An 18,217-nucleotide genomic window follows, 5' to 3' on the forward strand; every position below is an offset into this window, starting at 1 on the left:
CAATCGCATCAGTCACCGCATGATCCTAGTTTCGCCATGCTCCATTCAAATTGTTCTTTTTAAACACTTGTTGATCGCAAGAGTCGTTTAATGTAAGCATACATTTTTTCTCCAGAGTTGTGTTGTGTCCCTTTGAAGGTAAGCGATTCCAAAAAAATGTGTTCCTCATATTCTCAATGAGGCAAGGATGTCCTCACTCAAGAGGGATCATTTAACACATCCTCACTGGGAAACAGAGAAGCCCCCATTTGACCCTTGACCTCAAAGGCTCCTGTGGGCCCTGCAGCGGGTATCCATTTCTAGGTCCTTTTCGTGTCTTAGGAAAAAATAAAATAAAATGAACAACATCTGACACAAGATATAGACAAACTCTTCATTATTCACAGCTTGATCTCCCAGAGACGCGCAGTGCTTTCCAAGCGAATGAAAACAGCGGATGGCAGTCCTTATCATCTTGAAACAATTAGCAGCTTAGTCTTCAGTTGCACAAAAATAGAGAAGTGGTGTAAACTAAGGTGTCAGAAAGAGTTGTGTAGAAATGTTAGGCAGAAGGTATAGTACCTGAAAAAAAACCCAGCATTATGTAGAGAGAAGTTTTTAGAATTAGTTACGGCTTCGTATTGTGTATGAGCTTACTGGTTGCACTTTTTATGGCCATAAAAACATCTGTGGCTATAGATTTTCACTTGGTAGTGAGAATGGCAAATCCCTGTGTTTCATATCGACTCACAATTTATTGCCATGCTTACACTTTACCTCTTTGTTTATGATAAACACATCGAATTGTTTGGACCTGTTGTTGGCGAAGGATGCAACAGAAAAACACATTTGTCAGATAGGATGAGAGTGAGATAAAACTTACACTGGAGGCTTTACAGGTTCATTGCCTTCGCATTTATACTCAAACATAAAGCTCAATGGGGCACTTGAAGACCTGTCTTATCCATTTCAGAGCCAACTAGCTAACAAGTTTTACCCTGCAAGCTCCACCGTATTCTTTGTTCTCTTTTCACCAAATTGTGGTTGTTAGAACTCCAGCTTACTTAAAAGGAAACTTAAAATGTATAAGACACAAATACGTACAGTGATTAAATCATATTGGTGTTGGCAGTGCAAGCTTGGTCTGCATTTACCTGTCATGTCACCTATCATTCTCAGTCTCTCCCATTTTTGTGCTGTGAGTTTTGCTCTTGTTGATGTTTGATGCTTTGATACCTGTTTCAGTTTGAACAGGTAAGCTCCCTACACTACGTTTACACATATAATCAATTCACACACATACATAAAAAGACACTCAGGCCTTTGTAGTGCAGGAGCAAGAGAGGATCTGAGGACTTATTTTTTGTGATTAGCATTGCCTAAACCCTCTGAAGGTCAGCGGAGAATGTAGTCAGTATTTGTCACTATCAAGGCCACAAAGAGGGCGTTGGCATGTAGTAAAGACTGGGATAAGGTTGCCCTATTGTTGGCTTGTTGAACCCCACTAGGGGGGCGAACAGTGGTCCGGGGAGTACACTTGTGCTTTCTTCTTGTGACTGTGCCATCTGGGGATGTGTGGTCATGTTTTCCCCCCTCTGTGAAATCTGGGGAGGAATCTTCTTTGTCTGCCATGACCTCCTTTGAATGGTGAACCTCGTTGTCACCTTTCCCTTTGCTCACCCTGTTACGAGGCTTTGTGCAGTTTCGAGAACGACCAGGTCTTGAGGGATGCACTATGTTGGTCTGCCCTCCGGAACCCAGTGCTACTCCACGATTCATAGATGGATTCACTGTCCCAGATAAATTGTTAGTCTGGGCCCTGGATTCTGAGCTTGGAACAGTTGGTGAACAGTTGGGGAAGTCCTCCTTTCGGAGCTCCTTGAGGTCTTTCCCAACCATATCAACTGGTGACTGGCACCCAACGGAAGATGTTGAACCTCTGAATCGTTTTAACCACTCCCATAATGACAGGGCCTTGCAGTCACATGACCAAGGATTGTCATTAAGACGTAGGTATTCCAGGGCAGGCAGCGTGTCTAGGCACTGTCCAGACAGCTCTATCAGGGAGTTGTTAAACAGGTAGAGGGTGGTGAGACGTTTTAGGTCATGGAAGGCCAAACGGTCAACCCACTCTATCTGGTTTTGGTGCAGAAGCAAACGGTCCAAGGCTCGCAGACCTCTGAAGGTGTTCTGGTTAAGGCTCCACAAACGGTTTCCATGCAGGAATAAGTGGCTCAGGTTGTGGAGATCCATAAATGTGTCATCCTGCAGGTACTTCAGGTGGTTATCCTGGAAAGACACATGGAAATAAAAATCTTTATGAAGAAGTTTCATCAATCTGTTTTCATCTTTTCAATTTCAAGTGTCTCAGAGAGTAAGCCCCCTGTTACTCAATTAGAGCATTCCTAACCCTACCAATGCAAGATTAGCTTGTCATTTAGTTGACTCATCAAAGTCTTGACATCGCATGATTACTCTGTGTGGGTTGTGTTTGGTTGCATTTATATAAAATGAACAGCATTAGTAGTCTTAGTGATAAAGAAATGAACACGTAAAAGACAAATTGTGTACAAAGTATACCTGCAAGTAGAGATACTGAAGATTTCTGAGACCTTGGAAAATGTTATTTGGAAGTGAACCGAGTCCACAACGGTACAAGTGAAGTGCGTTGAGCCGACTCAGCCCATGAAAAGTGTCTTCAGCCAAGGACCGCAAGTGGCGGTTATCTCCTAGATCCAGCTCCTCCAGCAATGTGAAGCCATGAAAGGTCGATGGCTCAATGTATGTGATATTGTTGGAGTAGATCCAGAGAGTGACGGTGTTGGCGCTGAAGTGTCCTCGTAGTAAGCGATGGATCTTGTTGTTCTGTAGGAAGATGCGCTCGCTGTCGGGAGGAATTCCATCAGGTACCGACAGGAAGTTGTGGGCTTGACAGGAGACGGTGCTGGGTGCAGTGTAGCAGATACAGTGACGGGGGCAGGACCAAGAAAACTCAAGCCCACAGAGAACCAGCAGGAACTCCAGTCCACAGCCTGCAGTTTGAACACACACACGTACAAAGAAACACAACAAAGAAAAATTAAATAACTGCAACTTGTGACTTAGAACCTCTGTATTTAGTTCAGTACTTAAAAAACTTAAATACTGCATATAAAACCATCAGCTTTGGGTGTAAACCATTACAAAGTAATGCAATACTGTAATCACATTATATTTTTCAGCAAGACAGTTAAGGTCCCATTTCGACCTTTAATATATCTGTAGAATAAATGGCTGGCAATCTACAACATATTGCTTGTCATATTTCATCGTGGACCAAAAGGCTGGTCGTTCAAACAGACAAAAATTGCTATCTCTATATCCACACCAGTTCTCTGGGTAAAAATTAGCATCATATTGAAGTTATACAACACAGGCAACGAAAAAATAACACAGAATCTGTGATTTTTCCACTGTTTCATCATCTGTTTCTGTGCCAGTCAAAGACATGCGTAGCTCATCCTAAGTCCATTATGTGCTTTGTTTTAACACTGCGCTTACATCAGCTCTCTGATTTTTTCACTCGTGGCACTGAGTGTGTACGCATATGGACCTTCTCGCTCACAGTTTGCAGCCCAAATCAGATAAGTTTGTTTAGGCCCGCAATGAGGAGTCTATTAAAGACGGCAAACAATAACACCTGCTCCATTGAGTCACAAGATGCCTCAGTGAAACTGACTGAATCTCTGGTGCAACACTTCTCTGATTCGACACATATGCAGCTATTTCAGAAATGATGCTTTCCAATTCTCTCCCACCTTTGGGAGATATGCTATCAAGAGTCCACTCCCTTTGCTGAGTCCACTGGCACTTCTTTGTCAGGCTGTGATCAGTCACTTTGTGTTGTTAAATGGGGTGTGGAATGCTTATTTAAACTTGTAGTAAGCTACTCTGAGGCGCTTTCTGATCAGTGACATGATTCCTGCAATCCTTGAGATGGGAGATGTGACTTATCTGAGGTCTCATCTAAAATGAACACAACTCACAGCCTGTCATGAAGGTTCCATCTGAAAACCCCTGGCTGTCTTCTACCCAGTTTATTATTCACAGCATAGTGGAGCTGTGATTCACTGCCTCTAATCGATATGCCTCTGTTGCCTTTTAACTCACCCTATAATCCTGGGTCTTTTATGCTGGAAATTCAGGGGCAGAATTACTCTCTACCAAGAGAAGGGGCTATTTATCTGAATGTATTTTCTTGCCAAACTGTGGCTAAGCTGTGACATTCAGCGTCTGACTCCACTGACCTTTAACAGTAATTCTCTGTGTCTAGTTGCAGAGCCGAAGCATGGAGCGGTGTGTCACCTGAACACAAGTGTGCTCTCTCGGGCACGGATCTAATCCTATTTGTTAAGCCCTGCCACTGGGCAACAATGGAAATGCATGCATCCTCCTGAACCAGAAATGTGCTCACTAAATGAGGTGATTCTTCACAGTTGAACACAGTCAAAAAGGTTGAGTGTAAGAGCGTGTTTCTGTGTGCTGGTATACAGGTGAATATAATTTTAGAGACCGAGACATGCCGTGAGATAACTTCAACAAACCTAATCTTTTTTTAGACTTGTGATGTTACTGTCATGACCTGCATCAGGGCTACCGGATTTTTAACACAATCAATAACAAACAAGAGAACTGTTCCACTTATTTGTCACTCTGCAGGCTTTTTTTATACCTCAATTTTTTCTCTCTACTTTCCATTTCTGTGGCCATGTATCAAGCGTGGCACCCGCTGACTGAGTAAATAGGTGGAAATGTTTTGCATTACCATTGGGAACATAAAGGTTTGCTTTATTTATCAGACAAATAAGACAAGACACAGTAAATTCTCCAGCCACGCTTTCAGGAAAATTTGCATTATGCAGGAACAAGCGCAAACTTGAGATGCGGCCTTCTAATCATTTCATTTGGTATGGGTGTCACATTTTATTAGTAAATTGACCTTTACAGAAGACACATTTTGAGGAAGAACGCACACAATAAAACAAATGTCATCCTTCTAATGCTTTTATATTCGTTCTCAGATTAGATACTTATTTCACTAGGCTCGCTGCAGGAATTCATCCAAGGGATTCTATTTTTCATAAAACCGATCTTATCACTCAAATAACTATTTTCTGAGGCCTTAAACTATTTCCATTAACACCTTACTTCATGCATGTCTTCAGCTAAATTGTCTGAGCAGTCCAAAGACAGTGATAAGTCTGATACACAGGGAAAGCAAGGGGATGAGAATGTAGATGCTGCCTTGATAGGGAGACAATTTGAATCAGTAATCTGCTAATCATGTTGGACACATAAGGATGTGCCTCCTCGCCTCTCACTCTCCTCAGCTTGTCAGGACAAAGTAATAGATTCTTTACCCTGCCCTAAAACGAATGTTTCTTTATTTCTTTACCACTTTGCAGAAAAAGGTGCAATGTTTATTCCTCCCCTATGAATAAAATGTTTTAATGTCAGCCCAGATGAGGCTTTAAATTACATGAACATACTGTATAATGTGGATGCCCTTTTGATGGTGAAACAATCTGACATAATCTGTTCTCCATGCATATTTAGGTTCTGGGGAGCTCCAAACACCTTTTTCAGTGTTTCCAGTTACGCTCAGGGCATTTGTGCTTTGTTTTGCAGCCGCCGTAACGTGCATCTCCACTATTTCCACTGGAGACTTTAATACCTGCCAGCTCAGTGATCTCTACATGCACTGTACTTGCGCCACTAAACGCTACGTGAAATACAGATGGAAATATAATTGCACACAGGGACTGATTCACACAATGCCACATCACATAACACGTGTAGCCGGTTCAGCGACATGGCAGATCATGTCAGCATGACAAGCATAAAAGGCTGAATTACTCTTGCTTATAGAGATTTTCAATAGGGAGACTGGTTTTCAGCACAGAGGAACAAATAAGCATTATGTGGGAATGCTGACGTTAAATGTAAAGAAATTAGTGTTTATCATAACTGCATTGTGTGCTCACACAATACGCCTTTCAGCTCATATTGTATTATATAAATAGCTTTTGGGCATGACAGTGCATATATATGCCAATAGTGCCTATTGGAATTTGGCAGAAAAAAGGTGAAGCTCTGAAAGAGAGATAATGTGTTTTTGGAAAAGGAAAAAGCACAGCTATTTCTGGTAGGAGTCTGGCCTGTCTATTAACACTTCACTTTGCATCACAGGTCTTTCACCTTCCAATTTTCCCATAAAGTTTCCCACTGATGAGAAAGGGTATCCATAGCTCTTTACAGAGACAATCACTTTTGACCCCTTGACCATCGTCATCACCAAGTTCCTTTTTTTTTTTTTGAGGGTTAGAAATAGAAAAAGATAAATGAATGAATGAAACAGAATGGCACGGGTCCCTTGCCAGACAATGAGAAGTGACTGTGTAGAATATCAATGAAACGTAGTTCACACTAGCTTTGCCCTCATGAATAACACATCTTTGCTAATAGGAGAGAAATGGTACGTCTGTAAAGCCGTGAGACTCTGCCCATCATTAGACTGGACAAACTCAATTTCCTGTGTCTCTCCAAAGACCCTGATAAGCTCTCTGGTGTTTTTGCCTCTACTATTGGCTGGTTCTAAATAATGTCTCAGCTCACTTAGCACTCAAAACATGTTCGCAATCATGGTCATGCATACAGTGGTCAATAATTATAAGTCAGTGCACTGGACTGTTGAATAAATGATCACATCTTCTTATATATGTGTGTGTGTTTTTCCTAGATGGTTTGACTTGCAAACATTAAACAATTTTAACAAGAGTCTTAAGACACAAGGCCGCAGTGAAACTTAACCTCTTTAAATTGTGTTTTTGCATTCAATCGTTTCTGTTCGTATTAACTTACATAAGCCTTTCATAGCAAGCAGAACGTCAGCTCCTGACATTTTCAGTGTGGGTCAGTGATTGCATTGATTTATTTTAATTAGCAAAGCTGGAACAAAAGCACACATGCAAGTATTTACTGTTCAAGGAAAAAGAAACAGCCGTAATGGCACAAAAATTATACTTTCACTCAAGCTCTTTCTCATTAGCATTTTTAAAGTATTTCTCTGTTGACTTGTTAAAAGCACTGATTACTGCCATTATTCTCTGACTGAACAGCAAACTCACACATGAACGCCCCTGCCAACAGCTGTGACCGACAACACTTGCCGGGGAATATTTGTTTTTTTTCTCTATTTTACAGTTGACTGCAAAATGTTATAGATTTTGTCTCATTTGCCATTTCCCGACCCCACTACAGGCAATATTGCCTCATAAGGTTGCATGACTATTCTTCTGGTGAATGAAATAAAAATGGGTGAGAACAGTGACAATGCTGCAGACCTTTTAGAAATGTAGCAGAATATAATTGGGGTTTTTTTGCAGAAATACAGAGTATCGCCATGATATTCTTCTGGTGGAGAGGTATCAACAAACTGAGGTATCTTTTCCCGTGTGTGTGTGTGAGGAGAATATTAACTGCATAAGATTTTATGCAGGAAATCAATTAGTTTTTACCTTAATTCACCTCATCACTTCATATAATGAGACTTTAGGAGTGTCGAGATCTTCAGAAAATATTCAGAGGACTAAGTTAAATTCCACAAGTTGTTTTTCAGAGCAGCAGGGCTCTTGCTGTTGATTTACATTTGGTTGTTCTTTTCCATGTTTTATTCCTGTGATTTGTTCCATGCATATCAGCACAGTGTGTGCTGTGAAGCTGTAAGCTGTCAACAGTCTTCCACAGTGTGACCACTTCCTGCACATTAATTATAATTTGATCACTCTTCTGTCTGCTTGGCTTCTTTTCAAGGGACAGAATGGCTTCATGTTTCTGATTACATCCCTGCCAAGAGAGAAGAACAGTAAAAGTATAGAGAGGAGGTGAGAACTGAAGCCCAGTCACATAGCAGGCTGGCACAAGCTGCCAAGTTATGTCAGGGTTATACAGACCATTGTATTTCCCTCTTGACTGATATTTCTAACTTGCCAAGTGCTATATTATGGCTGTCTGGTATTGTTAACAGTACTGGCAGGTCAGTTGTGTGGCCCTTGATAGATCTATAAAACAATGACAGAGGCCTCTCTTACTTTTACTCCCTGCTGCAGACAGTTGCAACTGAGAATGTTGGTTAGATGCTACACAGCACACCAGCACATAAAAAAGGAGCAGACAAACCAGAGGGAAGTTAAACATAAAGTAGGCAGACATTGTACGAGTGGCAACAGGGTTTCTCAGTTCAGAGGTCCTAAAAATAACTCCTCTAAAGAAGCGACATCTTACAGCGCATGTATAGACTAACGGAAAAGATTTGTGGAGAGTGTTTGAGTATATAAAGTTTGTGTATTTCAAAGACGGAATTTGGAGATGCTGAAGAAGCCAGGCAAAGAGGAGCAAGGCTGATGGCTGAGCTATCCACAGATGTTTAATACCAACATGTTAATTAACTGACTTAAGAGTTAATTCCGCTTGGACTCTAAACAGCATCTGTACCTCCTGCTCTTTTACACTTCACACCTTCAGATTATTCTCTTAAATCCACTGATGCCATACATCATGCATGTATGCACAGCTGCAAATGCATACATACACTTATGCATGCATACAGCATGTACACACCATCCATGCATATTCTTACACAGGTACACTAGCCAAAAATCACGACTGTTGACAGCAACACTATCAGCCACCAACTACTTTCATTTATCATGACAGCACAAAGCAAAATGATTCAAATATATTGCACTCCCTGTGGCGATATTGCACTGCACTGCCCAAACTAAATTAATGGTTCTGCCAAACTTATATAAATCATCCAAAGCATATCCATATGTAGTTCACAAACTGTAGTTCTATTAAAGTGATAGCATTTATAACACAATTCCCGTTGGTGGAGTGGCTAATAATTATACTTTATATTGGCTCTCAGAGGTGTTTACAGCCTCTAACGCTACAAATGCAGAGAAATCTTTACAGTGTGATTCGCAGTATAAATGGATATGAATGGATATCTATACCTCTTCAGTCTTATTTCACAAGATACTGAAATTTTATTTCTGAATGAAAGTACAGCTGTACATATGAGATCCCAGAGAAGAAGACCTTTTTAATTAATTTGAAGCTTTCTTTACCATGTCTTCATAAACAATGATGTTAGCCAGTATAACCAAAAAACCCAAACCAAAAAATATTGCACCATTGCTTTTACTGTTAATAAGACAACAAAACTTTTCTTAATAACACACAGAGGTAATATGTGTAAATAAGCCAATTGCAATTTGTTTTTAGTAATAACAGAATGAATAATATAACAGCGCCTTGAGACAACTGTTGTTGTGATTTGGTGCTATATAAGTAAAATTTGCTGTGAACTGAATCAAATATTTTTGTTTACTTAAAGTAGTACTTCTTACCTTATGTTATTTTATCAGCTAAAACAGTCTTACAAAGCTCTGAGAAGTTTGGTATAATATAATGGATGATTAAAAGAACATCAGAAAGTAATACTAGATGAATGCCAGTGGGGAAGAGATTCATAACAATCAACAGCATTACTGGATTTGCATTTTCCAATCTCACATTGTTTTGTTTGTGTGTTCCTCAATTTAAAAATGACATTCTCATAAACTTCCGGACTGGATGCTATTTTTGATTTTGCCTCAGTGGGACCAATCTGGAAAAGCAGTTGCACTGGATGTTGTCTGGACATGCCCAAGAAGAGGGTCTTGAATGTGAGAACAGCCAAACTGAAATAATTGAAGGTTTTTTTAATTCTAGTTGATCTCCTCTCAAAACGTTTTGATCACACCTAACATTTTTCCTAAAGGCAAGCAAACAAACATAACCAAAGCATTAGCGGTGATACAGTGACGTTATGTACTTATGTTCCACAGGGAACTACACAAGCCCAGGAACGTCCGAGATCGAGAACCACATGTCAGTCTCCGATACAGATTTTGTACCTAAAAACGGAGCTACTCAAAAGAAAACAATACTTTGCAACATATGCAAGAAAACTATTCCTGCTAAAGGTGAAAACAACAAACTTGTTTCACTATTTGAGGATAATACACAGCACTGAGAACAACCAAACTATGAAGGTATTTGAGGAGATACTAACAGCTGATGATGTGCAATCCAAAAGTAAATAAATTACTAACTTTGCTGGAGAAATAAGGAGGTTGATGCAAATTACTGAAGTAGTTACATGATAATAAAGGGGCACTTAGAGCACTGGGCACTAGTTAAAAACTTTGACCCAAAACACAACATGTATCATTTCTTAGTTTTATTATGTGACAAGATCGTGCAACTATTTTAAGTCACTTTTGTCCTCATTAAAGTAAAGTGTTAAGCAGTTATGTGTTTACTTAAAATTTCCACTGAAAACACAACCTTGGCTACTTTTGTTATTTGGCTTATGCTGTGTCACTGTATAAATGCTGTATCACTACAATTGCACTATAATGCTGCCGCTGGCAAATCGTGGCAGTAGATTCTCACTTTGAAAAGGGTAGTCCATCATCAATGACAGCAGCTCATTGGAAAAGAAGGGTGGAAAGCGCCCCTCATTTTGTTTGCACTAATCAATGCTGCAGGCTGCAAGCTGCAATCACTGATAAAACATTGTCATAAATATCATTATTGCAAATTTTCTTTCATTATCGCAAGTATATTTTGAGTTGGAAGAGTGGATCTAAATTAATTTAAATTATGATTTCTCTTTGATTAAACAAATAGATAAAATAGTTGGCTTTTTAAAAATAAATGCACCAAGCAATTGAAGCTTAGCATACACAGGCTCTATAACACTCCTTCCAGTTTCCTGTGCTGCGCACTTAATAATTCTTTGCAGAGTTTTTTGCTGACTTTATAGCTTCTAACAGCTGACTGGATGGATGTCAGTCAGCCTGGCTGGTCCAGTTGCTGTGTCTTGTTCAATCATGCGCATGTATGTCAGTGACAGAGTGCAGCATAGCCAATCATTGCATGTCTTTGTCAGAGTGACAACTCAGCTGTAGTAATACTGTGTGACAGTGAGCTGGCAGACGGAGAAGGAGCAAATGACAAAAGAGTCTCGAACAATAAGTTAATCTGCCGACTCCATCTAATTTAAGAAAGATGTAATTGGAGAAGTGGGAGGTTGTTTTTAAAGAGTGCCAGTGCACATGGGAAAACATGTCTACAGGACTTGCAGTTACTCTATGTACCGGAGGACTTGCTTACAAGCCTTGTGTCAGCAAGCATCTCCCCAATGAAGAAACTGAACAAGGCATTGAATCATTACCAGCTCCAGGGCTGATGCTCTTTAACTGACCCTGTGCTTTGATGTTTCTCTAGAAGGGGAATGCAAAGTATTGAAATTTCCCCGTGGAGTTAATAAATTAACACAGTGCTTAGAAAAGCAGAGTGGAATGACCAGTGTGGGCCAAAAGTAAAAGTGATTTCTTTCTCATTTTCAAATTCAAACAGCAACACAAAATATAAAAATCTATTATTTATAATCAGTCTAATAGCACGGTGATGTACCCTACAATTTGCCTCAATCTGATTGGAGTTTTACATCAAACTCCCCTTCATTTCACATACCTGTCAGCTGAAAGACTATAATCTTAGCACAGGTAACGTGAGTTTACTGGATGACTTAACAATGTCACACTAACAGGAATAATTTCGTGTTTACCGGACAAATATTCAGATTGTTTTTACCTATCAAATTGTCATTGTGTTGCTATTTATAAACAAATATCGAGACATTTTTCCCCAATTGTCAAGAACCTTTGTTCTACAATCAAGTCCTGAAAATTTCCTTCAGATTTTTTACATCAATTGTTGTGATTGATTGCACCATGCTGACACATGTAGAAATGACAATACCTCTCCTTTTATATTTTTGTATAGCCCATTCCAGCTACAGTACATGCCACTAAAAGCTTTTTTTTCTGATTAATGATTTAGAGTTGCATAGCTCTGCTTTGGAGTCATCAGGCCAGTATAGATCCATGTCTACAGACAACCGTGCCATTTTCTAGTTCACTAATCTCGACATCCTGGTAGCCCTTACATGTTTCTTTTAAAACAAACTGTAAGGTACCTTCCTGCTGCAGCAGCTGCCTTCTTGCATACAAACCTCATGCGCCCTAGATTCAACAGATCAATTATTCATAGCAGGTGAGAGTTTGGTGCTCCATGTACATAGAGGCACACGCACACACACACACACACACACACACACACACACACACACACACACACACACACACACACACACCGAGTTTCATGAGTCTTAACTAACTAGCTAACAGCTTTAGATAGAAATAAAGTTAAAAAAAAAAATCCTGCACAGGGAACAACAATTCAATGTGGTTCATATGTTCAAAAGATGACCAACAGATGCGAGGATGAAACACGGTGGAAGTCAGAGCTGAAAGACGATCTAGAGGCAGACGTGGTACGCAATACAAGCATGAGTGTACCGCACACTATATTAAGTGCTGTGTACACACAGTGTACAAATGAATGTGCAGGTGCTCACTCTCATGAAGTACATAAATTGATACAGGTCAACTGTGTTAGGTTTACAAATTAACACAAATGAACAAATGAGCAAGTAAGCAAATGAAAACTCCATTCAAATTCTGCATTTAGAGTGCCAAACGCTCTATGCGAGCGAGTTTAGAAAAGCAGCCTGTTTCAGAAGTTAGCGAATACAATTGTAAACACCCAAAATTCAGTAGAGAAAGCCAGTGCCTTGTAGCAGCAGAATGAAAGTCCTAAAAAGCTGCTTAAACCCTTGGTTTTCCTCAACATTTCACATATTTGTGGGTGTGACCATTAAAATACCAAAATCAGGACGCTGTCAAAGTCACCATCTAATTAAAAAAGCAAATGTAGAAAAGGACAAAAAAAAGAAAGAAACTGTTAAAAGGTAAGCCATAGCTTGTTCCTTCCACCCATAAGATAAATACACTCACTCGCCACTTCATTAAGTACTCCTACTCAACTGTTTATTAATGCGCATCAGCCCATCCCATTGCTGCAGCTTAATGCGTTTAAGCATGTAGAGATGGTCAAGGTGCCCTGTTTAAATTCAAGTACCAGAATGGGATAGCAAGAGGATTTTAGTTAATTTGACATGGTTGTTGGTGCCAAAGAGGCATGTCTGAGTTTTTCAGACCCTGCTGATGTATTTAGATTGTAACATACAGGCATCTCTAGGGTTTACAAAAAAAAAAATGTCCAGTGAGCAGCAGTTCTTTGGGTGAAAATGTCTTCATGATGACCAGAAAGCTGATAAGAAGCTGATGCCCCAAACACTGAACGTTAAAGCAGATGTGCTACAGCACACTGGGTGCAGCTCCTGTCTGCTAAGAACAGGAAAGTGAGGCTACAACTGATATGGGCTCAACAAAATTAGACAATGGAGCATTAGAAAAACATTGCCTGGACTGATAAATCTCACCTTCTGCTGCAGCATGTGGATCGTAGAAATTTGGAAATAAACAACATGAAAGCTTGGTCCATCCTGCTTTGTATCGATAATTCAGCCTGCTGTTGGTGTAATGGCGTGGGCAATATTTTTGTGGCACACTTTGGTCCCCGTAGTACCAACTGAGCGTCATTTAAACGCCACAGTCTATCTGAGTATTGTTACTGACCATGTCTATCTCTTTAGTGTGCTGCCAGCAGGATATGGTACCATGTCAGAAAGCTCAAAACAGCGTAACTAGTTTCTTGAACATGATTGTGAATTCTCTGTACACAAATGGCTTTTAGAGTCACCAGATTCCAATTAAAAAGAGCAGCTTTAGGATGTGGTAAAATGGGCAATTCACATCAATCTCAGGTTAATGTTTCCAGCATCTTGTTGGGTCTACGCCATGAAGGATTAAGTCAGTTCTGAAGGCAAAAGGGGTTCAACCGACTACTAAAACAATGGCTATGAATGTATATACCAAAACATTCACAAAAACTTGCAAAGAACGTCTGCACTGTAATAATTCACCTTGCTATTAATATACACTAAAATCCCCCGAATGTTTAATGTGCTTCGTAGGTGATACAATAGCAAAGAATAAGTCCTGAAACTACTGTATGTGTGTTGGGAACCTATGTTATAAATCACCAAAGATTCTTCAGAACCATTTTTGAAGCTAATTTCCATATATTTTAGCATGATTTGTTTTCCTTAGCTCTGAGCTGCTATTAGAATCGATCATCGCTGTGATTAAGGTGACTGCACACACTGTCACTGAAAAACAAAAAAGTACAAACTTTCAGCACATTTCATATCCTAGTGAGCAAAAACCAGGTAAAATATAAAATCTGTTTTACTTCCAATATAGACTCAATTGAACTATAATTAACAAAGTGTGCTCATACAGCAATGCAGTGCAAAAAAGATGAGATGCAGTAATGGTACATTTCTAGCAAAAGTCTTCATTAAAACCAGTTGATTGGGGAAACCCTGTCATAATGCAAATGAGAGCCTGTGTTTGTGTTTATTGTTCTGAAAGGGCGGGGGAGCTTGGAACAGAATACAAAAGAGCCAAAGAAGAGGAGCGAGGGGAAGACGTGAAGTGGAGGACCTTGATCTTAAGAGAGTAATCCCTTTTCATTAAGTGTAGTTTTTCAAATCCTGAGAGCTTCACCATTGATCCTTGGGTAATGTCAATTCATTAATGTACTGGGCCTCTACAGGCCTTATCACCTTGAAGGCCCCCAACACTTTCCCCCAACAAACACACTCAGCATTTACTGTAACTTTTGATTCATGAGAGGGGAAAAAGACTTTGTTGAGTTCAGTTTTCATCGAATCACATTTAGACCCGTTTTTCTCCTGATTGGATTCTATCTTGGTCTTTCCACTTTTTTATTCAAACTGTTCTGTCTTCATTCAGTTCATCTTTGGTTTCATATAGTCTAGCTCCAGCTGAGCATGATAACTTATCATTTCATTCGCTCCATTCTCTGCAGCGTATTAGAGTTGCCCTTGAGTCACTTGTGTGTCTCCATTTAACAAATGCACACATACAGTACCTGTGCCTGTTTATGGATGCTTCACTCCTGAGAGACAGTTATAAAGTCCCTCCAGTCCTGAGTAAACAGTGACAGCTCATGAATGTTATCTCTTGCATTTTTATAAATGGATAGTTAATTACTGTTCCTCTTCACGACCTGTCTCTGCAATTATTTACTCCCCTCCTTGCTCATGCCATGTCCCCCTTGCTGTTTAATTGATTCTGTTGTTCTTTCCCAAAACTACAAAGCAGGAGGCTTTGCTGGATAAAACACAGCCACTGTCTAGTTATGATTAAAGAAAGCACGGTCTGGCTGTTAGAGATACTATAGCAGCTTATGGGATTTAGTGAGCCAGTTAAAAAAGGAAAAAAAAAAAAAACACAACACCAAACCAAAGATTCACTTCAAAGTGTCCCATTGCCAAAACCCTAAAAAATATATAACACAATAATTCATTCTTGACTCCATATGCTTTGCCAGTTGCCTATGAAGTGAAATCTGAGGATCATGAAAAATCGCCTCGTCTTTTCAGAAAACATGCTGGTGTTTCATCATGTCAAGAGAGCTGCTGCTTTTGCCACAACTCTGCCATTTCAAGTTTCTGTTTTGCTTTCCTGCTCTCCATTGTAAACCTGAACCCTCTGGAGGCAAACCACACTCGGCTTTGTGAGTGCTTCCCCCTCCTTCTCAGCTGCTTGTCTGCATGCAACTACCACTCACTAGTGAGTGCTCCCAATCCTCTCTCTCCTTATAAAGCCAAGTGCTTTGCTGCAGACGTTCCACAGATAAGTGGTTTATTCCCCCCACCACCACCCCCACAGTGATGGCCAGAGACTAATTTTTGTTGCATGTAATGACTTGGTCCCTTGAACTCTTTTGACATGTGACCAAACAGAGAGCCTTCCACTGAATATTGCAGCAAGTTATAAACAACAATGATATTCAGACGAACAGCTGCAAAAGAAGATGTCAGGCCCTGTCTCAGTTCATATGGGTGGATGATGAAACATGATTCCCTCCAGCCACTTTCCCTCCATCTCTCCTTGAAGATGGATAAGGAAAACTAAAGTCAAGGACAAAGAGCGAGAGAGAGAGAGAGAGAGAGAGAGAGAGAGAAAACCAGTGAGGGGTTTGTTTACACAAGAAATTGTGAGGGTGGAGTTTCAAAGAAAGGAAAAAAGGCAGAAAAAAATGAAAGACAATGAGACAGTGTAAAGACAGAGAAAGAAGAGAGGGGAAACCTATGGATGCTAAGTTGAATTAAGCCACCTTTAAGTGAGCTGTAAAGGAGGAATACAATTATAAAGCACCTTATCCTGTGTGTGGTATTCAGTTTTTCCAAAATCTGATAACAGTATTTGCCTGGCGCTTTTTAGAAGAAATGGCTATAGTGCCATCAACCAATTTAACCTTAGTATTATGAGGTTACTACCACAAGTCTGCATATAGAAATTCTAATGCTGTCTAACAGCTGTTTTAATGCTAGCAAGTTATAATATTGTTAGCATTACTACGCTATTATTCATTTGTTTTGCCTCATAGGAATATGTTTGATTCCACATTATTCCCCGCAATTTCGGACCCCCTTACCCATATTATATACTATATGATAATTTTTTAATAGCATAATAATAAGTTACTTGGTAATTAAGTGGTAATAACTTGCTATTTCTCTACTACTATCTTGTGTTTCCACCTTATTACCACATAATTGTTGAGTTGTTATAGAAAATGCTTATAAATATTCCTCTCTTCATATTTATTGTATGCCCACCTCTTTTATCAGAAAGCTAACTGGGATGTTGGTGAAAAACAGCACAAAGATCAGTTTTCATAAAATTGTTGCAGCTAAAACTGATCCTCAGTCACATGTCTAAGAAAATAAAGGCAACATCAGCAGTACTGCCTCCATATACAGGAAGTCACTGTTACTGTGACTGATCAGCAACTGCAAAGTTATATTGCAAACGTCGTCTGTTAAAGGCAAAATATAATTACAGTAACAGGTTTCTTTGTAATGCATTCTTTTGTGAGTGTTGGTATGCATGTGTGGGTTTTCTCCGAGTAATTACAGATTACTTGCATACTGTGTATTTAGAAGCATCTGCATACAATCTAAAACAGAAAAGCATAAGAAGGACAGAAGAGGATGTTAAGCTAAATTGAAAAAAGTGTTGTTTGTTTAACAGAAATGCACTTGTAATTGATATAGTCTGCAAGAATAATTGCATTTAATTATAGCCATGGACGTAAAGAAAATTGAATTTGAGATGGAAAAAGATAAGAGACAGTAGGAAAGGAAAGAAATGAAAGTAAGACAGTGATCCAAAGGCTCCTCTGTGGAATAAGTTAGAGATTACTCTTTTGGTTTTTGTGTGCAATGCAGGACTCCTTCACAGCAGACTGACCGAGCCTCATAAAGCACCCCTGCCTTGCATATCTCCCCATTGGGGCTATTATCTTCACACCTCTCTGCCCTCACCACCACAGATGTTAGCTCCTCACCATGTCATTGCCTCTCACCTACCTATTTTGCTCTACCCTGAAGCAGAATCGTTGGTAGGGCTGTTTCAAAGGTTAAACTGGGCCCCAGTCAGCCATGCAAAGCTGTAATGGCAAAAGCCCAAACTCAAATAGACGGAGTTTGCCAAAGTGATTCTTTCTGTTTAACTCACAATGCTGAAAAAATAGCAAATGTGAGGCATGTAAGGTGCTTTTAAAAGAGTTAAAATGCATTTTGCAAAAGAGGGAACAACAGCTAAAATCATTACGTGCCAAAAGTATTTCACCACTTGGATTAAATATAGCATTTTAACAGTCTTAATATGAATACAATTTAATAAAACAAAACCTTGTCATGTCCTTTCTGAGGGTAAGTCAACTAAAAGTGTAAGTCTTGCAATATTCCACAGTTCTTACTGTAAATAAATTCCCTGAAAAAGCAGAAAACAACAATGAATGGACATTGTTTGTGTAGCTTGTTCCTCTGTAGCATGACCTCTATTGTTGCCCAAGCACTATAAAAATCACACAATTTAGCTTCACTCTAGCGCTGTGTTCCTTCATTACCATAAATATTGACACTGCAGTTTATACTGAATGAATCCAAAATACCTATCTGCTCCAGTAAAGACTCAGCAGAGTAACTATGGTGTCTTTGTCCATATCTGAAAGTACT

General features: G+C 39.6%; 1 protein-coding gene across 1 annotated transcript in view; it reads right to left on the reverse strand.

Moving 5' to 3' along the window:
- rtn4rl1b (reticulon 4 receptor-like 1b) overlaps window positions 1-18,217 on the reverse strand; it is a 156,670-nt gene that overhangs the window by 1,316 nt on the left and 137,137 nt on the right. The window contains exons 2-3 of the mRNA XM_026192495.1: window positions 2,560-3,011; window positions 1-2,268 (exon numbers count right to left, since the gene is read on the reverse strand). The exon at window positions 1-2,268 is cut by the window's left edge and continues 1,316 nt beyond it. Coding sequence (XP_026048280.1) covers window positions 1,375-2,268; window positions 2,560-3,011 — 1,346 coding nt within the window. The 3' untranslated portion in view covers window positions 1-1,374. The remainder of the gene's footprint in view (window positions 2,269-2,559; window positions 3,012-18,217) is intronic.

This window comes from Astatotilapia calliptera, chromosome 14 (assembly GCF_900246225.1).
Source record: "Astatotilapia calliptera chromosome 14, fAstCal1.2, whole genome shotgun sequence".
NCBI classification, from domain to species: Eukaryota; Metazoa; Chordata; class Actinopteri; order Cichliformes; family Cichlidae; genus Astatotilapia; species Astatotilapia calliptera.